This window comes from Pipistrellus kuhlii, unplaced genomic scaffold (assembly GCF_014108245.1).
Source record: "Pipistrellus kuhlii isolate mPipKuh1 unplaced genomic scaffold, mPipKuh1.p scaffold_m20_p_3, whole genome shotgun sequence".
NCBI classification, from domain to species: Eukaryota; Metazoa; Chordata; class Mammalia; order Chiroptera; family Vespertilionidae; genus Pipistrellus; species Pipistrellus kuhlii.
The window spans coordinates 47,901,707-47,927,074 of NW_023425529.1; the positions used below are offsets into that span (position 1 = coordinate 47,901,707).

Consider the following 25,368-nt stretch of genomic DNA (forward strand, 5'->3'; position numbering starts at 1 on the left):
CCTGCCTGCCTATCCCCCCTCACAGCTGGAACCCAGAAGGCTGTGTCCCCCTTCCTCTGGGCGTCCTTTCTGTCTCCTGCTCTCAGGTAATACCAACCTTGACCCCTTGGGCCAATCGCCCCCCTCAGACTGCCCCCTGACTTTGAGCCAGGTCAGACATCACAGGGGAGCAGGTGCTTCCTCCCTCTCCAGCAGATCTGCCCCGCGCCCGGCCACTGGTTCCGGCGCCCTGGCACTTGCTCCCTCGGGTGGGGAACTGCAAAAAACAATGCCTTTCCCATGCACGTGGGCTGCCACTTAAGCTGCTGCTTCACCCTCCTCTCCAGTTCGGGAACAGCTGGGTGCAACTTGCCCGGGGAATGGGGCTGGGGGGCGATGCACGAAGCCCAGAGCCAGATGTGAGGTAGGTGGGGGAGAGCGTGTGCAGGGAAAGGCTCACAGAGTGCCGGCCGGTTGGAGGGTAGAGTATTTCGGAGAAATGACCAGGCCCAGATTCTCCTTAGCCATGTGGCTCTTCCAGGGGCAGAGGGTGGCCCCTCCCTACTGGGGGCCCCAGCAGAGACTGACCTTTGACCCCATCCAAGAGACCAGTGAACCATTAACTCCTCTACCATGTGAGCCTTCCCACACTTGCCCCGCCCCAAGGCAGGTGGGCTAAGAGGGGGGGCTTGTCCATCCCAGCCTTCCATCTGACGTGGCCTCTGTTCCACCTGGGAGCCTGGAGGCTGAGCCCTCTGGCTCCCCTCCCGACTGGCTCAGGAGCCTCTTAGTGCCCACAAGGCCTGACGGGGACCTAAGGTGACGAGGCTCTTCTGCCACCAGTGGGGGCGAGCCTCTGGGGATTGGGGGGCAGAGCGGGGGCAAGGCTTAGGGGACAGGGAGTAGGCTGCCAGCTCTGGGTCAGGTGAGGGGAGCGCTTTGAGTCAAAGAAGGTGTTCTAGGAACTGGCAAAGGAGAGGAGAGGCTGCTCCTGCGGGAGGCAATGGGGTGGGAGGAAGGAGGCTGGAGTGGGGCTGAGTGAGGAGAGGGGTCCCCTCTGGCCCCGAGCCGAGAGCAGAGCAGGAGCAGCGACCTTCCTCCTTGTCCTTCCAGGCGCCGTCCTCAGCATGTTCCGGGGGGACTAGAAGCTGGAACCAGAGCCTCTGACCAGTTCCTCCCAACCATGGGGCTCCCGACGAGTCACCTGCTGGCTGGCTTGTGCGTGTGTGTGGCCTTGAGCTGGGCAGGGGGCTCGGCCCCCAGCCTGGGCCCTGCGGAGCTGGAGCAGAACCACTACCTGGCCCAGCTGTTTGACCTGTACGGGGAGAACGGCACGCTGACCGCGGGCGGCCTGGCCAGGCTCCTCCGCAGCCTGGGGCTCGGCCAAGTGCAGGGGCTGCGCCTGGGGCAGCACGGGCCTCCAGCTGGCCGGCCCGCACCCCCCGCGCGAGACAACGGCACACACAGGTACCCCCTTCCCCAGCCCAAGCCCACACCCAGCTCTCTGTGGTGCTCAGATCTCTCTGCAGTTGCATACTTCTGCTTCCTAAATGAAGATTTCTGAGGTTACAGATGGTTCAGAAACGGACTCCTTGTATCCCTCTTAAGGCTTCTTTTGCCTCTATTGCCTTCTCATTCTCTCCTTCCCAAATTCCTGTGCCCTTCAATTCCTTGTTTTTAGCCCCAAAGCTCAATGTCTCCAGCTGACTTGACTCCCAATTTGCAGTGTTTTTGGCTGTTCCACAACTCCCACTTCCTGTCACGCCCAGGCCCCATGTTCCTATAAGCGGACCATTCTCAGATCCTCCCAGGACTGACATTTTACGAAGTCTGGGTCCCAGGAACTCCAGCCAGTGCCTGGTCTTCCCTCTTCCTCTATGCTCCCTGGGTGTCTCTCCAGTGGGATTTCTCAGAGAACACGGGCATCTGACTGACTTTTTTCCTTCAAATCCTCACCCGAGGGTATTTTTTTCATTGGTTTTTAGAGATGGAAGGGAGGGAGGGAGTGGAGAGGGAAAGAGAAACAGATGTGAGAGACACATGGATTGCTTGTCTCTCACCCCGGCCATGACCAGGCCAGGGATCAAAACCTGCAACCCAGATACATACCCTTGACCAGGGATCAAACCTGAGCAAGACGCTTCCGTCCCAGGCTGACCCCTTAACCACTGGGCAAAAGTGGCCAGGGCTGGGCATCTGACTTTCTATCCCATCCATCCAGGCCACAGGACCCCAAATTGAACGTGGACGTCTGGGCAGAGCTGCCTCTGGGTCCCTCAGGGTGGGGTGACCTTGAGGAACCAAAGGCCCCCCACCCCCCCCATGGGCCAGCCCCCTCGGGCCTGGACCTGTTCCACAGGCTCCTGTTGCTGGACCATTCACTGGCTGACCATCGGAATGAGGACGTGAGTCTGATGATCTCTGGAGAGGGGGTGGCGCCATGGGATAAAATATTTAAAGAGCCAGTAATTTAAACATTTTTTATTTACTTAGTGATTTTTAGAAACATCAATTTGTTGTTCCACTTTTTTTTTTCTTCTCATCATCTATCCCCTCTTCCACATCCACGCACCCCCCATCCACCTTGTTTCACTTATTTAGTGCATTCATTGGTTGATTCTGGTATATGCTCTGACTGGGGATCGAACCTGCAACTTTGGTGTATCAGGATGACACTCAACAACTAGCTACCCAGCCAGGGATAAAGATTCAGTAATTTAATACAGTCCTTTTTTAAAAATCCAGATGTGGCCTTTTTTGTTGTTAATCCTCACTCAGGGATATTTTTCCATTGATTTTTAGAGAGTAGGAGGGAGGAGGGTGGGAGAGAGAAACATTCATCAATGTGAGAGAGACATATCGATTGGTTGCTTCCCACATGCCCCCCATCTGGGCTGGGAATCAAACCTGAGACCCTTTGGTTTCAGGGCTGACTCTAAAGACTGAGCAACACTGGCCAGGGCAACCCAGATGTGGGCTTAGGGGATGCCATCCCAGCGTAGGTGTCACACTGGACCCCAGAGAAGCAGCCCAGGGTAGGCTGTGGGGCTGGTTGTCGCGGAGACCTGCAGAGAGCTGACGGCTGTCTTGTCCCACATCCGCCGGAGGGCGGCCAGACCTCAGCCTGGAGCAGGCCTGGGAGAGGGAGCCCCCCAGCAGGAAGCGCTCAGGCCAAGGCTGGGTACACGTGACGGGACTGTTGAGAGGAAGGTCTGATAGCGTTACAGGTGTTTTTTTCCCTTCTAAGAATCTGGACTGGAGAACTCTAGTTGTCCAACCAACTCCATGATTAAATCAGTGAAATCATCAGGTGCTCGGCAGGGAGGAAATTGTTTTGACTATTTGCATTGGATTATTTGAATATTCACTAATTAACACATACTGAGTACCTGTACCTGTCCCCCAGTCCCTCCCGGATGCAAAGGGGCGGGATGGGGGGTGGTGAGGGGGAGATGGGGGTGGTGGCGAGAGGGGGCCTGGGAGACCCAGGAGCCCAGGGGGTAGAAGGCACATCGGAGCCACAGTTGAATGTATGACTCCCAACTCAACTCCCCTAGTGTCTGAATGGCTCCCAGCTGCTGGTCAACTTTGGCCTGAGCCCCGCTGCTCCTCTGACCCCTCGTCAGTTCGCTCTGCTGTGCCCAGCCCTGCTTTACCAGATCGACAGCCGTGTCTGCATCCAGGCCCCAGTTCCAGCCCCACCAGGGGATCTACTATCTGGTCAGTGAGCGAGAGGGTGGGGGGGCACCCTGAATCCTGGTAGGGAGTGGCTCCTTGCCAAGGAAGGGGGTTCATTGGGCACTGCCCTCCCCTTGCAGTGTATCTTTGCCTCTGAGCCCCTACCCCACTCTCCAGCCCTGGTTCACAGCGCCCTGGCGGTCCTGCTGCTCAGCCTCCCCACGCCCCTCTCGCTGCTGCTGCTCCGCCTCTTGGGATCTCGTCTCCTGCAGCCCCTGCTGGGCTTCCTGGCGGCCCTGGCCGTGGGCACCCTCTGTGGGGACGCGCTGCTACACCTGCTGCCACATGTATGTGGATCCCTTTCCGTGTTCCCCTGCCCCATGGTGTTCCCAGTCACAGGACACCCCGCCCCGTCAGCCCACACTGCCTTCTGGTGGCAGGGGCGTGAAGGCTTGCCACCTCACACCCAGGAGGGGGCGGTCGGGTGCAGGGGCTTCTGGGGTCGTCCTGATGTCCTCTCTGGCAGGCACAAGGAGGGCATCACTCCGGGCACAGCGGGCAGCCAGAGGAAGACCTGGCTCCAGGGCTGTCGGTACTGGGCGGTCTCTTCCTGCTCTTCCTGCTGGAGAACACGCTAGGGATCCTGCGGCGCCGAGGGCTCAGGCCGGTGAGTGGCACTCCTCTCCTCCTCCAGCCAGGAACTGGCCACGTGAGCCAGAGGGTGAGGGGCTGAGTGTGCTCCTGGCTGCGCCACCTGCCTGACCGCAGGCCTGACTGCTAACGGGCTGGGCAGGGCTCCCTCAGCAGAGACTCAGGACTCTGGCCCCATAGCTTCCTCTCCCGAGTTCAAGGCAACAGGGAGATGCCAAACTGGGAAGAGCGTGGAGGCCAAAAACAGAAGCAGGTGTTCCTGCTCCCAGCCGGTAGCCTGGCCTCTCCTTAGCCCCCAGCTCTGCTGCCTCCTCCACCAGGAGGGATACCCCCTGTTTTAGAGCTGCTGCAGGCGGAAAAGACAGACTCTCAGAACACGGGCCCTGGACCCCGAGGACAGCAGTGGGATGGCCCTTCGGCCCCTGCCGGCAGCTCCAGGTAACCAGAGGAGAAGAGGATGACTAGGCTCCCAGTCTCACCTGCAGCCACTAACACTGTCCTTGTCCTTCCTCCTGCAGAACGAGAGACTCAGGGCTGCGGGGAGCCGGACAGCCACCCCCCACCAGCCCCGGGCCCTCCCGGGCACCTCGGCCACAGTCACGGGCACCAGGGCGGCAGTGACACCAGCATCACGTGGATGGTCCTCCTGGGAGACGGTCTGCACAACCTCACCGATGGGCTGGCCATAGGTATGCCGGGGGGGCAGGGGCAGGCCGGGCGCCTGGCTCCTGGCGGCTGGGAGAGGGCCCCCGGGGAGAGCTTCCTTCCAGACCGCCCACCTCCAGCTCTGCACCCCAGGCGCTGCCTTCTCCGATGGCTTCTCCAGCGGCCTCAGCACCACCCTCGCGGTGTTCTGCCACGAGTTGCCTCACGAGCTGGGTAGGAATGGCAGTGGGGTCGGGGTGGCACTGGTGAGGGCAGCCCCGGCTTATCCTCCCTCCTCTCTTCCCAACAGGCGACTTTGCGATGCTGCTCCGGGCGGGGCTGCACTTCCGGCGGCTGCTGCTGCTGAGCCTCGTGTCCGGAGCCCTGGGACTCGCGGGGGCAGCCCTGGGGGTGGGGCTCAGCTTGGGCCCCGTCCCCCTCACTCCCTTGGTGTTTGGGGTTACCGCTGGGGTCTTCCTCTATGTCGCCCTCGTGGACATGGTGAGGTGTGGGGCGGTGCAGAGAGACTGAGGGGGGGAGTTGGGTGGGGGAGAGGGGCCACACGGAACAGGCTGCCGACCACAGGCCTGCAGAGCCTGAGAGGCGAGGGCCTGCCGGAGCCGGGGCGGGGGCTTCGGACACTGCCTGACACCCTCCCGTGTCCTGGGGACAAGGCAGGCAGGACCCTGACGTTCTCCTTTCCTTTCAGCTGCCAGCCCTGCTGCGTCCTCCCCAGCCCCTCCCTGCCCGGGACGTGCTCCTGCAGGGGCTGGGGCTGCTGCTGGGGGGCAGCCTCATGCTCACCATCGTCCTGCTGGAGGAGCGGCTGCGGCCCCTGGTCTCTGAGGGCTGACGGGCCAGCGGAAGGCATCCAGCTGCCCTTCCTTCCCCCCAACCACAGGAATGGAGGCGGGACACAGGGCCAGTAGGAGCAATAGGATTTTAATAAACAGAACCCATCCTAAAGCCATGACTACGACAGTTGTACTTGCACCAAAACAGCATAGAAAACCAGGATGTGGTGGGAGAGGGCTCAAAGCAGGTTGGGGGGAGGACACGAGCTGGACCTAGGGGACGCAGGGTGCATCAATCTGTGGGGACAGCGTTGTGCTTTAGCCCAGGGAGGAGGGGAAGGGATGGGGCAGTGCACTGAGGTCCCCCCTTTTTCCTGCTGCCCTCAGCACCCTGGGGATACAGGCATCCGGGCACACCTGCCCTTTATTGCTGACCACCAGCATCAAACACCCCCGACCCCAACGCTAGCACCACAGGTGGATCCAAGGCAGGGAGCGGGCAGGAAGGGGAGCATTGCTTAGAGAAAGATTCAACTAGAACCCAGTGAATTGTGCTCAGTTCTCTTTACTTCCTACAACCGAGTACATGGGTCACAGGGTGGAGGGCACCGAGGACACGGGACACGGCCTCGGCGCCCCGCGCACCCTTGCACACAGGATGGTGGTGTCTGCAGCATCACAGGTCATGCAGGGCACGGGGGGGGGGGGGTCACACACACGTGACGTCCGCAGCGAGTACCAGACAGAGAACACCCTGAATATACACAGCTGTACACAGGGAACCCCCAGGTCCCCACCCAACCCTCTCCCCTGTCTTGCCGTCCCCCAGGCAGGAGGAACTGTATTGCTTTGAGAGAGCCACCCTGGGGGCCACTCTGCCAGGCACCCTCCCCCCCACCCAACCCCGTTTTGGCACATCTGCAAGACACACAGCAGCGAGAGTAGGCACCCTCCCTCCCAGGCCTCTGTGGCTTGGGGTTGAGGAAGGGGATGGGAGACTTCATCCTCCATCTCTCCCCTAGCCCTTCCCAACCCCGACCAAGCCCCCCAGCCGGAACCCACCCCACCCCGAACGCACACACACAAAGCTGAGCTACCCGGGAAACAGGGAACAGGAGATTGTCCGGGAGGGAGCAGAGGCTGTGGGGGAGAAAGGACTGGAAGCAGAGACCCCACCTGCTGTGGGGGTAAGACTGGCACAACAGCTACTTTAGTGCAATTGGAGAGGGCGCCCACAGTGAGGGATGGACATGGAGGGAAGGCTCCCCCAGCGTCCCTGGGGGCGAAGCCGGCTCCCGGGGGAGGGGCCTCGCAGGAGCGAGACGGCCAGGGGTGGATCCTCTCGCCCGCCGCCTCCCGGTGCAGTGACACGTCCCCCTCACACCTACGTGGGCAACAGCAGCCTCAGAGTCAGTACCTTCAAGTAATTCATAGAGCAGACCCTCCCCACCCAGCTTCCTCCCATCTCTGGGATTTGGTCGCTTCTCTAGGGGTTGGGTTGGGAGGAGGGAGTCCTCAAGACAGACCCTTCCTTCTCTACCTCCCTCTTCCCAGACCACTGGGCTTGGTCCTCAAAGACTCCTCACCTCGGCCTGGCCCGCCGGGGCCAGTGCGGGGACGGAGCCACATGATCGGGGGAAGGGCTGCTTTGCTCCTTCTCCCTCCTTCTTACAAGGTAGGGTTCAAACTCGGCAGGACGGGGCTCCACGGGGGTGGCCCCGGGGGTTCTGGGCTAGGGTCTGTAAGGCTATTTTCCTTTGCGGTGGGAAGGGGGGTGAGGAGGGGATGAGCACTGGGCGTGGGGAGAGGGGAGGAATGGTGGAGAGGGAAGGAGGAAGGGGCCTCCCTGCTGGAGCACAGTCACTGGAGTCATTCGAACGAAAAAACACGCATGTGCACGAGATCCACAGTGGGCCTGCTCCCAGCCCTCCAGCCTGGCTCCGCCCCGCCTCAGGGCCCCTCTGAGACCCCAGAGGTTTGGGGGTTCAGCGGCAGAACCGTTCGCTCTGGCCCCACGCTCCGGTGCCCCCAGCCTCTTCTCCCCTCTGGGTCTCGGAGGAAGAGGCGCTCGGTGGGCAGACAGCGGTGGAAACAGTATTGAGTTTTCCTTTGGTTACATATTGAAGGCAAAGGTGAGCTGGACTTACAGTCAAAACGGATAGGGATGAGGAAGGAAGAGGGGCCTGGCCGGGGCTGAGAGGGAGCCAGGCCCTCAGCCCTCCACCCCGAGGAACACGTCTAAGTGGGGTGGCAGTCCCTCAGTCTCCTCTCTCCCACCCCCCACAGCACCAAACACAAGGAGAAGCCCCTCCCCGGCCCCCCCACCCAGCGCGGCTGTACATTCAGTGGTTTTCAGCAGTCCTATGGCTCCGGCCAGGGGCGGGGAGTGGCCCGTCAGTCTCAGCTGGACAGTGGCAGTGACCTGGGTCTGTCGGTCCATCCTGGGACCCACAGTTTGTGCCGTGTTTTTCCGAAGGTTAGTACACACCCCACCGAAGCCACCGCCCCATCAGACACATATCCCCCCAAAACCGGAAACTAAAAACTGGCTCTTCATCTCGCCCTCGGATTCACACGTCTGTTTCCCTGTCTCCTGTATAGCCCTCGCTCTGTCTCCTTTGCTGGGACCTGGGGCTGCTCCCAGGATCCTCACTCAAAACAGGCCTTTTCTCAAAGTGCTTATTACTTGAAGCAAGTGCTTTAGAGCTGCGGTGGGGAGGGGGGGGCAGGCGCCGGGAAGGTTTCTTCCCCCCCCACCCCCTCAAGACCGGGGCATTCTGCCTGCTTTTCCCGTCTCCACACCCGTTTAAGTCAGAGGTTAAAAAAATCTTAACATTAAAATAAATATGCAGTGGCCATGAGCATGGTCAAAAGGCTTCAAAAACACAAGGGACTGAGAACTGGGCGGCCCTCTGGCTTGGAGAGGGGCTGCGTGTCCTCCGCCTCGCGCCTCGCGGGGGACAGGCCGCCGCGGGCCCAGCACCGCTGACGGTGCCGCGGGCAGCGGGAGCAGCCGCCAGAACCTCACCAAAAGCCGCGGGCTCCTGACAAGCACTCTCATCACCGACCGACCGACCGACCGACCGTCCCCAAAGGAGAACACGACTGACACCCCGAGGCTCCCCGCCCCTCCGCCTCGTTCCCAGCACCAAAATGAGGGAGGGATGGAGGGGGAAGGTTCAGGAGAGAATTAGCCGGGGGCAAGCTCTGCAGATCCAGCGGGGGGCACTGCAGCCCTTAAGAGAGGTCACATTGATTGTCGTATAGGGGAGGGCGGGGCGTAAGGGGGGCGGGCAAGAGGGGCGTCGCAAGGCCCTTTGGCTTTGAAAACAAAAATAAAAACTAAAAGCTGCACAATCCTTCTCACCAACAATGGTCACTGGAAGCTTTGAAATGGTTTAGGAACTAAGGGGTGGGGGAAGCAAGATAGAGGACAGAAAGGGACAAGGGACAGAAGAATGAGGACTTGGACAAACACCCCAGGCATCAGGGAACCGGCATGAGGTATGGTTAAGGGTATCTGTGAGGGAGGGAGGGGCCCTGGGATGCCCCCTCTCCCCTCAGCCCACCCTTGGCAAGGGTAGCAAGACTCGCAGGGGCCACGTCTGGAAATCAGGAGCGATGGTGAATAAAGCAAGCATGGGAGAGGGGCAGGAGAATGAGGGGCCCCGGGCGGGGAGCCCCTCCGCTGTGTAAACGAAGCCCATCCAGTTCTCAGGGGACAATACTGATGGAGCCAAACCGGGCGAGGACGCACTGTGGGCGCGGAGGGGGCATGACCTCTATTCAAGTTCTGTGTCTTGGCCCCTGGCTGAGGTATTGAGTGTGAGGAAGGGAACACCGGGCTGGGGGAGGGTCCAGCTGTCCAGGAGGCTGAGCTAGGAGATGGTGGACAGGGCTTCTGAAGGGACCAGGGCCAAATTCAATGCTACATTAAAGAAGAAACTGCCCCCTCACTGCAGCCCAGTTTGGCTTTTAGGGTGCAACTTAGAGGACTCTTTCTCAGTGCAGCCCCTTGCTCAAACCCCTCTCCCTGATGCCTCAGGCTCTGCTGCTCCTCAGCCCAGAGCTCCGTCCTCCTGGGAGGGGAGCCGGTCCCGAGGAGCCACGGTCCCTCGCCCGCCCTGCCCCTCCCACCATCTTTGGCTTCAGATCAGGAGTGACGGGGCCGTGGGCGCTCTTGGACATAATGGGAGGTGGCAGCAGACAGGGAGCAGGGGAACTAGAGGGCCGGGGCACAGGAGGAAGAGACAGTCCCTCCCTCCACACATGCATACACATGCCTGAAACACGTAGGACACAACAGGGCTGTGGTTTTGAAATGGGCAGGAAATTATTTGTTTCTTCCCCTAAAGGATAAAATGCTTACTTAAAAACTCATGACAAGCCTCAGAGTTAAGAGAGGAGAGCCAGGGAGGGAATGACCAGAGGCTCCGGCCTCCCGAAAGAAGTTAAAGGAGCAGGTTAAAGTGCGTGGTGGGGGCCAGGCCAGCGGGGAGGGAGCAGAGGGGAGTAGGCTGTGGGGGCAGAACCAGCCCTTGATTTGCATATGAGGCGGCCAGGGGAAGAGTGCAGGATTGGGGCCCAGGTACAGTAGTTGCTGCTTCAAGTGTTTTGCATTTGAACTTTAGGGGGGCGGGATACAGAAACGGGGGAAAGCTCCAGGCCCCAGTGCTAAATATCCTCCCCCCTTGTCCACTAGCTGCCCCTAAAGGGGGAGGGGGTGCCCCCAGAGTGCTCACACAGTACCAGAAATTAAGGCTTCTCACTGCTGCGGGGATGGAGGAGCCGGCCGAGCAGGGAGGCAGTGATGGGTATGGAAGAGGAGGAGGGATGTGCCTGGCAGGAGGGGCGGGGGACACAGAGGGGAGTCCGAGGGGAGAGTCGGGGTCGCTGGCAGCAGAAAGAGGGAACTGAGAGATGGGGTAAGAGAGGGGGAGCCAGGCATTTAGCAATCATTTTGGGACACTTGGCAGAAGGGGCTGCCCTGGGGGTACCAAGGGCCTGGGGTGCTCCCTGTCGGTCCCAGACCCCTGCCAGGCCAGGATGGAATGGCAAAGGGGTGAGCAGCTGCTCCCCAGTGCTTTTCTCCCCGCTCCAACCCCACCCCAGTCGTGTTCTCCTTTAAAGTGCCCTAAATGTATAGACTTTTCTAAATAAATAGAATAAGATATCAAGCCACCGGCAGGGGAGGGACACTGGAAGGGGCTACTCGGAGTAGCAGCCATCAAGCCCGATGGCGCCGTGCCGCTCCTGGCTGTAGGGGCAGGAGGCCCCGCGGGGCAGGGCCCCGCAGCCACCCACCGTCTTGGCAGCGGCGATGCTGCAGTTCTTGAGCAGGCCGAAGCTGAACGGACTGACGGCGTCCTTGGGTGGGAAAGGCTTCATGGTGGAGAGGATCAAGGCCAGGCAGTCCGCCACGTCTTTGTTGGGGGCACAGGCCAGTGCTGGGGTGTGACCTGCAGGGAAGGTGGGATCTGAGGCCCCGAGTCCGGTATCTCAGGGCCGCGCTCCCCCTCTCCCGGGCCCTGAGCTCTCTCATCTGCGGAGCAGACCAAGGCAGGCAAGCACCCAGTATGGCCAGAAGTCAGGGCCATGAGGGTCACAGGAAGCTGGCAGGTGGCTGTGGACATGTGGAGCCAAAGGGGGGCATGGGGAACGGAGGCCGAAGGACGTGGGGGTCCTCCTGAGGATCCTGCTGGCTCTACCCAGTTCCAACAGGCTGCCCTCAGAGACTGGCATGCCGGTGCTGGGTCCCTGCTCTGAGGAGTTCCCTTGGGGCGAAAAGCCAGTTCACAGCAAATTTAAGAGGTCCCCTCCCGAAGTGTCCCTGACCCTAAACCCAGGACAGGAGGGCCCCACTCACCTTCTTCATCCACAGCCAGCACTGTGGCCCCACGACTCAGCAGGGCCTGCACCACAGAAGCGAGACCGTTCCGGGCAGCGATGTGGAGTGGCCTTGGGGCGGGAAGAGGAGCAGGAAGTCGGTGGGATGCGAGCTGCGCTTCCGCCCCGTAGGAGAGGCAGGGTGCGGAGCACTGTGAGCGCCGGAGGGCCCTGCAGTGCAGGCAGCTCTTCCTTCCCCGCCTGCCTCTCCCCGCCAGGAGCCCCCTCCCCGGCACTCACATCTGCAGCGCACTGTTGGTAGCATTGATAAGGCCAAGGTCTTGGGTTTCTGCCAGGATCATGAGGGCACACTTCTCGTGGCCCTGAGGGAGAGGACAGAGTGCAGACTTGTGAAGTGGAAGTGTGACAGGCCTCAGAGGAGCAGGGCGTGAGGCAGTGGGACAAAGAGCTACTCCACCGTCTGACAGGCTAGCTCAGTGGTCAGCAAACCGCGGCTCTCGAGCCACATGCGGCTCTTTGGCGCCTTGAGTGTGGCTCTTGCACAAACACCACGTGAGGCACGCACAGTGTGGCTGAAACTCCGTGGCCCGGGCGCGTCTGTGTTGAAGAAACGGTTCTAACGCCGAGCCACACTCAAGGGGCCAAAGAGCCGCATGTGGCTTGAGAGCCATGGTTTGCCGACCACTTGGCTAGCTGATCCTGACCTCCACGCCTGTCCTCTGCCCCATCAAGCCCCCAGCCCCTCATCACGCCCTGCCCCGTGCAGCCTCACCACCACGGCTGCAGGCGGTACCTTGCTACAAGCCAAGTGGAGCGCAGTGTTCTTGTTCTCATCCAGCACAGTCAGGTCTGCCTTCCCTCGATACAGCAGAAATTCTATAAGAGAAAGGGGACAGAGCAGAGGGTGAGACGGCCCAGGCAGGCGGCCCGGATGCAGAGCCCCGGGCGGGCGGCGCCTCCCCTGCGGAAACGCACCCACAGCAGCAGTCTGCCCGCTCTCCGCCGCCGTCATGAGCGCAGTGCGGCCCGTGTGGTCCGTGGCGTCCACCTCGGCCTCGTGCTGCAGCAGCATCCGCAGCCCGGAGACGTTGTCCGCGAAGGCAGCGGCGTGAAGGGGGGTCCTGCGGGCGGGCGGGGCCCGGCACAGTGAGAGGGAGCGGCTCTCCCGCCTGCGCAGGAGCCAGAGCGGCGTCCCCCCAGGCCTCTCGCCGCCACTCACCGTCCTTTGGCATCTCGGCTGTTCACAATCTTGGCACCCAGAGCTCCCAGCAGCATCTCTGTGGTGCTGTCCTGGTTATTAATTCTGCGGGAACAGGAAGGCTCAGCAGGGGGACGAGAGAAGCCCACTCCCGGAGCAGAGCTGAGGCTGGGGGGACTTACACTGCACAGTGCAAAGGAGTGAAGGGGTTCCCTTCCAGGTATGAAAACGGGCTGTGTTCAAGTAACAACTCCAGACAATCTTCATGTCCTGGCGTGAGGAAGGCAGAGCCGTGATGGAGAGACAACAACAAGGTTCCCTGCGCCTGTCCTCTCCCGTCTCCTGACACTCCACTCTAACTCCAGAACCGGATCAAGCCAGGTCCCTCCCTCAACCCACTCGTCCTGCAAAGACCCAGCCCCGTACCAGTGTAAGAAGCCCAGTGCATGGGCGAGTATCCGCTGTAATCCACTCCGGCATCCAGGGGGTCAGTGGAGAGGGCAGCCTGCAGCAGGGTCCGCAGGACGGCGGTGTGGCCGCAGGCGGAGGCCAGGTGGATGGGGGTGCGGCCCTTGAAGTCTCGGCACAGCACAAACGCGTCGTGGTCCAGCAGGGCAGCCAGGCAGTCCTCACAGCCGGTCACTGCCTGGGGGGGGGGGCGGGTGAGGAGCCACTCCCTCTCCAAGGACCAGGAGTGAGAGCCACATCCAGAGCCCCAATCCTAGTCTTTTTTTTTTTAATTGGGGTGACATTGGTTAATAAATGATACAGGTTTCAGATACACAATTCTACAAACACATCACCTGTATGTCGTATTGTGTGTTTACCACCCCGTCTGATCCTAGCCTTTACAATAGTGACTCCAAGTGTTAGCGATCAGCAGCTGCTTCCTTTACTCTCTAAGCCAGTGGTTCTCAACCTTCCTAATGCCGCGACCCTTAAATACAGTTCCCCGTGTTCCGATGGTCTTAGGCTCTACAGCAGCGGTTCTCAACCTGTGGGTCGCTAGCAGGGTCGTCTAAGACCATCAGAAAAAGATATTTACATTACGATTCATTAACAGTAGCAAAATTACAGTTACAAAGTACAATGAAAATAATTTCATGGTTGAGGGTCACCATAACATGAGGAACTGTATTAAAGGTTCGCGGCATTAGGAAGGTTGAGAACCACTGCGTCTAAGACTCTAAGCCACATGTGTCAAACACAAGGCCCGCGGGCCAAATCCGTCCCGCCAGGCCTTGCAATGTGGCCCGCACCGCGCTGTCATCCCTGCACTCCGCTGCGTTTCCATCACAATGACAGTTTATGACTGTTCAGTAAACCATTCGGCCCGCGATTTAGGCTGGATTTTAGATTTTGGCCCCTTCTCTGATTGAGTTCGACACCCCTAAGCCAACGTGTAATCAGGGTAGCAAGAGTGAATCCTGGCACTCTGGAATGGGAGACAGGTGCAGAGTAAGGAGACTAAGGGAACTGAACAATCCTGGGGGACCAGGAGGCAGCTTTAGGACATGAGATGGCGGAGAAGGACTGGGTATGGCATCTTCACCCAATGGGGCAGGGCCAGCAGGGCATCCCTGCTGGGGGGCAGGCCTGGCTGGGGGGCAGGCTGGCTGGGGGACAGGCTAGCTGGGGAGCAGGCTGGTTGGGGGCAGGCTGGCTGGAGGGCAGGCTGGCTGGGGGTCAGGCCTGGCTGGGGGGCAGGCTGGCTGGAGGGCAGGCTGGCTGGAGGGCAGGCTGGCTGGGGGGCAGGCTAGCTGGGGGGCAGGCTAGCTGGGGGGCAGGCTGGTTGGGGGCAGGCTGGCTGGAGGGCAGGCTGGCTGGGGGTCAGGCCTGGCTGGGGGGCAGGCTGGCTGGGGGGCAGGCTGGCTGGAGGGCAGGCTGGCTGGAGGGCAGGCTGGCTGGGGGGCAGGCTGGCTGGGGGGCAGGCCTGGCTGGGGGGCAGGCTGGCTGGGGAGCAGGCTGGCTGGGGGGCAGGTGGCTGGGGGCAGGTGGTTGGTTGTGATGACAAAGCAGGGTGATCCAGGAGATCCACTGAGGATGTCAAGCACACACAGTGAGGCCCATAAGACTCGTACAAAGTCCTGCCCACCTGCTGGACGCCCTCCGTCCTACGCCTGGGGGGCCCTGTGCTCCCCGCCCGGCTCACTCACCCCGCGGTGGAGGGCGGTGCAGCCCCGGAGGTCAGCAGCATCAGCTGTGGATCCTTTCTCTAGCAGCAGATGTACACAGTCCACGTGGCCGTTCATGGTGGCCAGCATCAGTGGGGTTCTAAGAGGGGGCGGGAAGGTGAGGGCCCCGCAGCGCCGGGAAAGCCCGGCTCCACCCCGGCCCACACACACTCACTGTCCATAGGCATCCATGACATCTGTGATGTCAGCTCGTTCCCCACTGTCGATCAGCAAGTGCAGGGAGTCAGTGTGACCAGAGGCAGCTAGGAGGAGAGGGCTGGTCAGGGCATGGTCGGGGGACGGAGGCCAGGCAAGGCTACAGGGGTCGGGGGATGGGAAGCTACAAATCAGCACGAAGTCTCCATCCTTCTCACCCCACGCACTCCGCCCCGGTCCCATTCGGAGGGAGGGTGCGGTCCCCCAGGCCTGGTGCGGGGGAGGAGCACCGGAGGGGCACACGAACCAGCAGCGTGCAGGGGCGTCCACTTGCGCTTGCGCTCCTTGACGAGGGCGGAGGCGCCGTGGGCCGTAAGCACCTCCACACACTGGGTGGAGCCTCGCTCAGTAGCCAGGAAGAGCGCGGTCCGGCCCTTGTGGTCCCTTACATCCAGGTTCACCAGCGTCTCGGCCAGTGTCTTCAGGGCTTCACAGTGACCATTGTAGGCCTGGAGGGTGTGGGCGACCGATGGCCACAGCTCAGGGCGCTGCCTCTGCTCCCAGGCTCCGGGAGCCTGCAACCAGCAGTCCTCCTCACAGCCCCTCAGCCCCTCGGGTTCACCTGCGCGGCCTCCCCCCCAGACCACTGCCCGCCTGCCGCATCTTCACAAGAAGACAGAGCCAGGCGGTTCACAGTGTACCTGCATGAGGGGCAGGGGAGGACAAGGCAGGCAGGAGGGAAGGCTGGGACTCACAGCTAAGTGCAAAGGGCTGACTGGAATGGTGCTCTCCACATCCTCCAGGCAGTTAAAGGACATTTCTAAGAGCTGCAATGGCAGGACAGCAGGTGCTAAGGTTTTGGAAATCCCAAGATATTAGCCCTGTCCCCCGATTACCAACAGTAATCCCCCGAGCCAGCCCCTGGACCTAGAAACCACATTTGATTCAGTCACCCCTGGGTTTCAGAATCCACAAACACAAAGGTGCCCTGTCCAGGGCCACACCCCACACGTACCAGTTCGAGGTTCTGTCTGTTGCCATAGGCGGCTGCATAGTGCACAGCTGTGTAGCCCTGCCTGTCCCGCACGGAGGGGTCTGCACCGTTATCCAGTAAGAACTCCAGACAGCTGGGGGCGGGAGGGGACTGTGAGTGGGGACAGGCCAGCCCAGGAGGGCACAATCTGGGACAGGCAGAGAGAGGGGCCAGGGAGCCCCTCCAAGCCTCGCTGGCCAACACCCAGGCTTGCCATCTCCTGCCCATCCACTCCCGCTCCAGCCCTGCCCTCCTTCACGTCTGCCCTAAACCACTGTGGCTTCCACACCCTCTAAGGACCCAGACACAAGTACCAGTTACCAGCGTTCTGCTGATGGACACTCTCGACCTCCAGGCCTGCTGACCCTCTACTTTAAAGGCTCCTCCTCCCAGCCCATCTGGAGCTCACCTCACCGGCCCAGCACCCTCTCCTGTGAGGCCCCCCCTTCCCAGTCAGGTGCCTCTCCTGTTCTCCCTGGCCCCTTCGCACTGCTCAGCAGCCGTAGCCGTAGTACCAGTAGTGATCATACAATGCAGCCCTCACCAGGGGTCACACTGTTCTAAGCACTTCCTGTGCATTAAATAGCTTAATCCTCAAATGATCCTTCCTATAAGGCAGGTACTAGTCTTATCCTTACTATGGTTGAGATAATTGAGGCAAAGAGAGGTTAAGTTACTTGCCAAAGATCACAAAGCTGAGCCTCTTTGATTGTAAGTGCCCTTTAAAAAAGATAAACTTTGTATTTAGAGGAGTTTCAGATTTACAGAAAAACGGTGAAGATGGTACAGTTCCCATACACTCCGTACCCAACTTCCCCTATTAACATCTCACATTGGAATGTGTAAGTGTCCTTTCATTTATCTTTCCCAACTGACTTTTAGCTTTTATAAAGCAGAAAAATGAGATAATGTACCCTTTATCCTCAGTACGCAGCACAGTACTTGGTAGCTAATAAGTAATTACTCAATTAATGCTGTGGAATAAACAAATGACTTGTGTGTTTGGTTTTCCTGGTCCTCTCAAGAAGACCACCTGTTCCTGAGGAAGACACATGCCTCATACGCCTGTCTCTGCCCACAGTGCTCAGTCCAGGACTGAACTCAGGCTCCACACACACCGCGCTGAGTGCCTGCGGTGGGAGGAGAGGAGGCTGGCACTGCGGGAAGCACCCGCACCCCGGCCTTCTCAGCTACTCACAAGAAGGCCTCCTTCCTGCGGGACTCCTGCAGCGGCTCGTCCTCGTCCGCATCGTGGCTGGCAGGGGAGTGGGGCTCTGCTCTGTGGGGGGAGAGGGAAGACGTCAGGGGAGGCGCGGGGGTGTGTGTGTGTGTGTGTGTGTGTGTGTGTGTGTGTGTGTGTGTGAGTGGGGCTGAGAGGCCACGGCGGCCGGCGGAGTCGCACCTCCTGTAGGTGTCGGAGGCGGCAGCGTAGTGGAGGGGGGAGCAGCCTTTGCAGTCAGCCTCGTTGACGCCCGCCCCGGCGGTCACCAGCGTGACGGCGCACTGGTAGCTGCCGTTGGCGGCTGCGTAGTGCAGCGGGGTCCTGGGGGGTGGGAAAGAGGCAGGTGGAGGCATCAGGGACGATCCAAATGCACCAGATGCACAGCCAAGAGCTGCTTCCTAACATTCTCCTCACTTAGTCTCCAACTCCCCAGCCCGCGCTGTGGTTTGTCTCTCTGATCAGACAGCCCTCCGCACACCTGTGCACATGAACACACCTTCCAAATTTGTCTCTCCTCCTCAGGTCAGCTCCACTGCTCAACAGCAAATTAAGACATTCCACATTCCTGAAGGGAAGAGGACGAGGTTAAGAGAGTGGAAGCCTCAGGGAGAAGCCACGGGCGCAGGGAGGGGCTGAGAAGATGGAACTGCTCCGTGAGGGGAGAGATGAGGGCAGGGAAGGAGCTGGCCCACGCCCGCCTCTCCCCCCAAGGCCTGGGCGGGGAAGGCTCACCCTCCGGAAGCAGCAGCATGAAGACAGGTGCGGCCCAGGTTGTCAGGCGTGTTGATGTCAAATCCAGCTGAAAGCACGTGCTCATTGCTGAGTGAAGATACAATGCTGTACAGCTGACCTGCAGGGCCAGACCAGCCACCGATCCCAGGTAAGGGCGCTGAGCAGGACAGGCGTCTGCTCCCCTGTACCTGCCCACCTCCCCCGGTCAGCACGTACCTGAGGAAAGAAGCTTACGACAACAGTCAGAGAATCCAAAGAGGACAGCTAAGTGCAGGGGGAACATGTCATGGATGCCGCGCCTAGGGAGAAGCTGGGGCTCACTCCTTGGTCCAGGAGGGACCAGTGAGGCCTCCTCCCCTGACCCACCGCCAGCCTAGGAGATTGCAAGCTTCCCTTTAGCAAGCTTCTTCGTGCCTCCGTGTTTGGTGTGAGGCATCTGAGCAGCCCATTAGTGGGTCTGGGAGCCCCGACTCACCGGGCGGTGTCCGCGCCATTGGTCATGAGGGTGCTGATGAGCAGCTCGTGTCCGTAGCGAGCGGCCACGTGCAGTGGCGTGTTCCCAAATCTGTCGGCACAATCAATCTCGCTGCCTGAGGGGGATGCAGATGCATAAGCTCAGGCAGGTCTCAGGCCTCAGACCACTTCTACTAGTTAGCGCCCATCTGAGTGCTTAGTAAGTTTGCGTGCCAGGCTAAGCATTCCACATGTGTCATCCTGTTTGTCAGCCTTAGGGGAAGGGGCAGGCAGAGCAGGGCAATTTGCATTGGCGCCTAGCTCAGTGCCCCGGGACCAGTTTGGCTCAGTGGTTAGAGCGTTGGCCTGCAGACTGAAGGGACCCAGGTTCGATTCCAGTCAGGGGCATGTGCCTTGGTTGCGGGCACATCACCAGTGGAGGGGTGCAGGAGGCAGCTGATCGATGTTTCTCTCTCATTGATGGTTCTAACTTTCTATCCCTCTCCCTTCCTCTCTGTAAAAAATCAATAAAATATATTAAAAAAAAAAAAAAAAAAAAAGAACTTCAGGTGCCATCTTGACAGGAAGACGTGGTGGGAGGCAGAAGGAAGGAAGGAAAGGTTTTCTAGAAATGAGTTCTCTGGGGGAAGGGAAGGGAGCAGCCTCCCGAATCCATACCATTCTGGATGAGGATCTGGGAGCGGGTGAAACGGCCGTGGATGGCAGCCATGTGCAGAGGACTTTTGCCTTCTTTGCTCTGTGGAAACATGGCGTGTTTTTTTCAGTACAAAGCACAGAGAATGCCCTGTTCCCTCTTTCAAAGGACACACTCCTGTCGGCCACGTTGAGGCTGCTCAACAAGGGTGCCAGCGCCTCAGCACACTAGCGGCCCGGTTGGCAGCAGCCACATGCAGTGATGTCTGCCACAGCTTGTCCCGGGCATTCACAGCTGCTGAATGTGCCAGCAGCAGCCCCATGTATATCCCAGGTATAGCTCTATGGACATGTTCTTGGCCCACAGTCCCAGGCAAGCTCTGATCAGCCCAGGAAGCCGGTGGATAATTCCGAGTTATCCAGAAGGGAGATGTGGCCGGGACCCAGAGCCAGGCTCCTCCCCCGCTGGTCTCAGCCCGCCCCTGCGGGTACCTGGTAGTTGACATCGGCCCCGTTGTTGACCAGAAGCTCCAAGCAGAGCGCGCCGTTGGTGGAGACGGCGGCCACGTGCAGCGGCGTGAAGCCCTTGTCGTTGGGCTGGTTGACATTGGCTCCTGCGTTCACCAGCTCAATAGCCACGGCATCCTGGCCCAGGTAGCAGGCAATGTGCAAAGCTGTGTTTCCAAAAGCATTGGGCTCATCGATCTGGATTTCCAGGGGTGAGGGAAAGGGCGGTGTCAGTGTAAACAAGAGTGGTAGCTGGCACACACAGCCTAGAGAACTCCAGAAATCCAGTAACTGCCTCAGCCCCCTCAGATTCCTGACCCAAAGCCTGAGGGCACTATTGCTTAAGGTAAGCATTATTCAGACCCTTTCACATCCTCCATGGCTCCCAAAACCATACCTTCGTATCTCCATCGCAGACTCTGACCCCCAACGCCCTGCCCCTGCGCGGCCCCAGCCCCGTACTCAGCACCCTCACCTCCGCCCCTGCCCGGAGCAGGTACTTCACCACCTCGATCTGGCCGCTGGCGGCCGCGGTGTGGAGCAGCCCGTAGCCCTTGCGGTCCTTGCAGCCCAGGTCTGCTCCCCGGGCCACCAGCAGTTTCAGGACATCCAAATGCCCTGAGAGGAGAGGATGCTTTCAAGCAGGGTTTGTGGCGTGCCCCTCTCCGAGGGCAGCAGCCCCACGCCCGGCCCGGGAATCTTAACGGTCAAATCCCGCCTCTTCCTGTGCATCCTTCTCACCTAGGAAAGCCGCCCAGTGCGGAGGCTGCCGCTCCTTTTTGTCACAGACATTCAGGCTCGCCCCCTTGTTGAGGAGCAGGTTCACCGTCTGTATCAGGACAGGAAACACCTTCAGTGCCAAGTTCATGCCCTCAGCCTACCTAAGACCAGAGCCTCAGCTCCTGAAAAGGCTGAGGCAGCCTAATGGTCTGCGGACCACCGAATGGCGACCACTGACGTGGAGAACAGAGGGGACAGAGGAAGCAGGCACACCAAGGAGATCCCACACACACTGGGCGTTTGAGGAAGTCTCTTCAGGTGATCTGGTGGTGGTGCTTTTTTTTGTTTTTTGTTTGTTTGTTTTTCAATTACAGTTTACTTCCCATTTTGTTTTGTACTGTTTTCAGGTACACAGCACAGTGGATAGACAATCATATACTTTATAAAGTGCTCCCCCTGATATTTCTAGCACCCACTTGGCACCATACACGGTTATTATGTGGTTACTGACTATATTCCCTATGGTATACTTTACGTCCCCCCGATCTGCTGGTTCTTAAAAAGTCTTTGGAAATGTGTTGAAAGACACTGACTCTCACTTCAGAAAAAGGCATGTATATACACATTTTCCATGTAACTCCAGAGAGTTTACCACCCTCTTTCTTGAAGTCCAAGTCAAGAATTTCAATCTAATGTGACCATTCATTCATTCAGTGCATGAGCCCAACGGCTCATATAACCATCGGGCATCTCCTCCCCAGGGCTGAGGGCCCAGAAGCCAGGAAAAACGAGGAGGAAAGGAAGGGCGAGGCGAGGCCTGGACTGGACGTGGTCCTCACCTCTAGATGCCCACTGTGCACTGCATGGTGCAGGGCACTGCGCCCGCTCCGGTCGGCCACGTTGAGGCTGCTCAACAAGGGTGCCAGCGCCTCAGCACACTTGGTGGCGCGGTTGGCGGCAGCCACATGCAGTGGTGTCTGCCACAGCTTGTCCCGGGCATTCACATCTGCTGAATGTGCCAGCAGCAGCCCCAGCACCTTCTGTTCAGAGGCAGGGGATAACAGAGACGACAGAGGGGGGTTAGGAAGTAAAATAATAGGAAATGAAGGGAATAGGTCAGCATGGCACAGGTGGCCCCATCCCCCCACATGCCCTGCCCCCAGCACAGCATAGTTAGCCTCTCAATGCCTGCTTCCCCTCTTCTGCATCTCCTTAGAGCTTAAACCTCCCCTACCTTGCTGATAAAACCAGAGATGCCTTCCTCTTCCTCAAGCCACCAATATTACTCTCTGCCCGACCCTGAAAACCTTCACCCACACCCAGTCACTCACTTCCAAGCAAACCCACACATACAGAGGACCCACTCCCCCACTACTTCCAGGAAAGATAAACACTCCTGAGATATAAATGCCCAAGTGCCCTCCTTTGACCCTTCCACAGGCACCAAAGTCATTCTCATTACCTAAGTAAGCAAACCCACCTCACCAGTGGGTTCCTCTCCGAAACCCAGGCTAACATGGTCCCCCTCATCCCCACCCACCCCCTTCCCGCCAGCCCCGGCCCCACCCTTCCCTGGTGGCTCGAGCCAGGGAAGCGACTTAAAATAAGAGGGAGGCCTCCTTTTCACTCTGCAAGGTTGATGGACTCATCAGGTGAGGCATGTGTGACCCCTGTGCTGTCAACTTTCATCCTGCTCGAGGCATGGATGCAGCAGACCACCACCCCTGTCCCTCCTCAGTGCCCAGAGGGGGATCGGACTCCGAGGTGGCCCCTCAGGGAAGGATGAGTCACTGGCGCCTGGCAGCAGGGCCCCCTGCAGTCTGCCAGCCCAGTGTTAAGCTCTGCCCTTACGTCACATCAGCTGGCAACACTCAGCCCCACCTTCCCAGCCAGTTCTAGGGGCAGGAGGGAGGGGCCAGGCCTGGGCTTCTCCCTACCCCGGGGGTAGACCAGTTTGCCAGGCAGAGGACTGAGGCTCTCCAAGCCGCAACCTCCACCTTGAACCGACGCATGCATCCTCTTTGGGGAAAGAAGGGGAGGCCGGTACCTCATTTCGGGAGGCAGCAGCACGATGAAGAGGGGTCAGCCACAGTGTGTCCTTAGCGTTGACGTTAGCACCTGCGGGGCAGTAATTTCCCCTTTAGAGAGGCGGCGGCGGCGGCGAAGGGGCAGGAAAGCAAGCCAGGGATCGGGCCGGGGAGCCTGGAGGGGGCTGGAGCCTGGCCTGGACCAGTGTTCAGGGAACAAGCCTTGGGTGCGGAGAGAGAGGCTCCTCCCGCAGGTCCCTCCCCGGCGCCACACCTTCCGGCGCCCGCTTTCACCTGACATCAGTAGCAACTGGAGGATGGGGACATCGCCTACGTAGGCAGCAGCATGCAGTGGGGTTCGCCTCTCTTGGTCCTGGGGAGGCAGAAGAGAGGAGCTGCTGCAGCGGGGGACGCGGAGCCCCGGGCCTTTCCCCACACCCCCTGCCCCCGGGGTCTGCAGACCCTGGATCCTGACCAGGGCCCGCGCCAGCGCCGCGGAGGGCGGGCGAGGGGCCGGCGGGGGCGGCGGTGCCTCCCGAGAGGAGGGGCTGCGGGCACTGGGCTTCGGGGGGACGCCGCTCCGGTCCGGGTCTCCCTCCCCAGGGCGGGAGCCGGCGCCCGGCCGCCCCGCGTGGAGGGCACTGCGGCGTCATCCCCGCTGGGGAGCCCGGAGCCCCCCCCTCCGGCGGGAAGGAGCCGAGCCCCGGGCCCGCCCGCCATCCTCCCGGCCGCACTCACCAGCACGTTGATGTTCTCCTTCTGCGAGAGCAGGGAGCGCACCTCCTCCACATCGCGGCTGAAGATGGCCTGGACCAGGGGCGGCTGCGGGGAGACCGGCGTCAGGCGGGCGGGCGGGCGGCGGGCGGCGGGGGACGGGGCTCCGGCGGAGGGGGCGCCGCGCCGGGTCCCGGCTGCAGGGCGCTCCCGCGGCGTTTCCGCCGCCGCCGGGCCGCCAAGGGCACCGGCTCGGCGGAGGGGAGCGCGGCGCGGGGCGGGGCGGGAGCCGCGGGAGCTCGGGGCTCGGGCCGGGCCTAGGCCGCACATCCCCGGGCTCGCGTGGCGGCGGCGCCCGGCCCCGGGGGGGGGGGGGGAGCGGGGAAGGCGGAAGGGCTGACCTGGTCCGTGATGCTGAGGATCCCCATGGCCCGGCTCGGGCTCCGTCCGCATCGAGCTCCCGGCGGCGGCGGCGGAGGATCCACCGGGGACACGGGGAGGCCCAGGCGGCGGCGGCGGCTGCGGCGGCGGCTGCGGGGAGAGCGCGGCCCCGCCTACTGGGGGGGGGGGGGCGCCCGGGGAGGCGAGCGGGAGCCCGCAGCGCCCCCTGGCGGCCATCCCGGGCCCCGCAGGACGCGGGCTGCGCTGCCCCAGCCGGTGGCGCCCCCGGCCCGGCCCTGGCGGCCCCCCCCGCCTCCCCCCCCCCCCCCCCCGCCGTCTCGCGTGCGGGTTCCCGGCTCCCGGGCGGCCGCGCGGTGCCTCCTCTCCAGCCCGGTGGCCCCGGCCCCCCCTACCCTCCCCCCTCGGCCCCCCGCGGAGGCTCTAGCAGCAACGCAGACCGTGGCCCTGCGGTGCCCGCCGCCCCGAGGACCCAGCCCACCGTGCCAACGCCTCCCCGGAGCTAACTCCTCGCGTCGGCGACTGCACACCCCACATCCCCCCAGACCCGGGGAGGCGGGGGCGCGGGGATCCGGGGATTGCATATGGCAATAGCTTCAGAGGAAGGGAAGTCGCGTAAACCCACTAGTGATGACATGAGTTGCGTAGAAAGGAAGTAGCAGAAGTGCTCCAACTTCAGAGAGAAATCCCAAGGAGCCTCCGCAGCCGAGTCGGCCCCCCGAAGAGGCGAGGAGGGTGAAGCCTCCAAAGCCAACAGAAGGGGCCCCTTTCGACCCCCTAATGACCACATTGCCAGGGCAAGACAGCCAGGCAGCGGGGTGTCCGTTACACTTTAAAAGACTCAGAGGTTTCTACCCAGAAAAGGCTGGCGTGCGGCCCCTCCTCCGTTGGGAGGCCGGAGAGCAGCCAATCCGGGAGGATCTGGATGCAGGGCAGCCCAGCCCAGAAGGGGAAAGGCGGGGAGAAAAGTGGACATTGGAAAACTGGTACCATTTATAAAAGGCAGCTAAGGGCCTGTTGAGAGCTCAGCAGCTCAGTGAGTGTGCTCTAAGAAGGGAACACATTTAGGAAGAAGGGTAGCAGCTGGCTGCCTGTCCAAGAATCGATATAAAAGCCCTCCCTCGCTCTCCAACAATCCATGCCCGCTCATTGCTTTCAATATCTTGGTTCCCACGAGAAAGATACACAAGACACTGGCACCAGTGCTTTTTCGCGGAGAGGAACTGGGAGACAGGGAGTGAAAAATAAGAGGAAAATGTATCCATCACTATATACTTTTAAAATACATTGCTATTGTTTTACCATATTGGAAATAGAATTTACACTATTATGTAAGCCTTACCTCTCCCAGGAAGTCTTCCCTGATAACAGGTTCTTTCCCTTTTGTTAGGTATTCTTAACACTTACTCTAGCCCTGACTGGTTTGGCTCAGTGGATAGAGCGTTGGCCTGCAGACTTAAGGGTCCCAGGTTCAAATCTGATCAAGGGCATGTACCTTAGTTGCAGACACATCCCCAATAGGAGGTGTGCAGAAGGCATCTGATCAATGTTTCTCTCTCATCGATGTTTCTAACTCTCTATCCCTCTCTCTCTGTAAAAAATCAATAAAATATATTTAAACAGCCAAGACCAGTTTGGCTCAATGGATAAAGCGTTGGCTTGGGGACTGAAAGGTCCCGGGTTTGATTCCGGTCAAGGGCATGTACTTGGTTGCAGGCATATCCCCAGTAGGGGGTGTGCAAGAGGCAGCTGATTGATGTCTATCTCTCATCGATGTTTCTAACT

General features: G+C 60.3%; 2 protein-coding genes across 2 annotated transcripts; one reads left to right on the top strand and one right to left on the bottom strand.

The window, feature by feature from the left end:
• The first annotated feature begins 26 nt into the window (after nt 1–26).
• On the top strand, nt 27–5,919 carry SLC39A5 (solute carrier family 39 member 5). Its single transcript, XM_045588071.1, has 11 exons — nt 27–86; nt 1,092–1,446; nt 2,201–2,384; nt 3,537–3,699; nt 3,835–4,004; nt 4,184–4,324; nt 4,650–4,746; nt 4,827–4,997; nt 5,107–5,187; nt 5,264–5,454; nt 5,663–5,919. The coding sequence occupies exons 2-11, from the start codon at nt 1,163–1,165 to the stop codon at nt 5,804–5,806; spliced, it is 1,626 nt and encodes a 541-aa protein (XP_045444027.1). The 5' UTR covers nt 27–86; nt 1,092–1,162; the 3' UTR covers nt 5,807–5,919.
• ANKRD52 (ankyrin repeat domain 52) lies at nt 5,880–23,751 on the bottom strand. The gene is made up of 28 exons (XM_036457286.2): nt 23,586–23,751; nt 23,209–23,292; nt 22,765–22,843; nt 22,491–22,561; nt 21,283–21,483; nt 20,465–20,552; nt 20,199–20,341; nt 19,709–19,921; nt 19,241–19,319; nt 18,585–18,699; nt 18,326–18,408; nt 18,110–18,227; nt 17,874–17,942; nt 17,558–17,698; nt 17,354–17,434; nt 16,138–16,249; nt 15,878–15,949; nt 15,430–15,631; nt 15,142–15,229; nt 14,949–15,066; nt 13,219–13,438; nt 12,975–13,062; nt 12,814–12,897; nt 12,570–12,715; nt 12,388–12,470; nt 11,874–11,956; nt 11,614–11,705; nt 5,880–11,206 (listed from the first exon to the last, which is right to left on the bottom strand). Exons 1-28 carry the CDS (start codon nt 23,610–23,612, stop codon nt 10,956–10,958), a joined length of 3,231 nt encoding a protein of 1,076 aa, XP_036313179.1. The 5' UTR covers nt 23,613–23,751; the 3' UTR covers nt 5,880–10,955.
• Nucleotides 23,752–25,368: the final 1,617 nt, after the last annotated feature.

Coding starts and splice junctions, on each gene's coding strand:
- SLC39A5 (XM_045588071.1), top strand. CDS start 1,163: ATGGGGCTCCCGACGAGTCACCTGCTGGCTGGCTTGTGCGTGTGTGTG. Junction 2,385..3,536: donor CTGACCATCGGAATGAGGAC/GTGAGTCTGATG, acceptor CAACTCCCCTAG/TGTCTGAATGGCTCCCAGCT. Junction 4,005..4,183: donor TGCTACACCTGCTGCCACAT/GTATGTGGATCC, acceptor CCTCTCTGGCAG/GCACAAGGAGGGCATCACTC.
- ANKRD52 (XM_036457286.2), bottom strand. CDS start 23,612: ATGGGGATCCTCAGCATCACGGACCAG. Junction 17,435..17,557: donor GCCTCCGACACCTACAGGAG/GTGCGACTCCGC, acceptor CTCCCCCCACAG/AGCAGAGCCCCACTCCCCTG. Junction 12,716..12,813: donor AGCCGAGATGCCAAAGGACG/GTGAGTGGCGGC, acceptor GCCCGCCCGCAG/GACCCCCCTTCACGCCGCTG.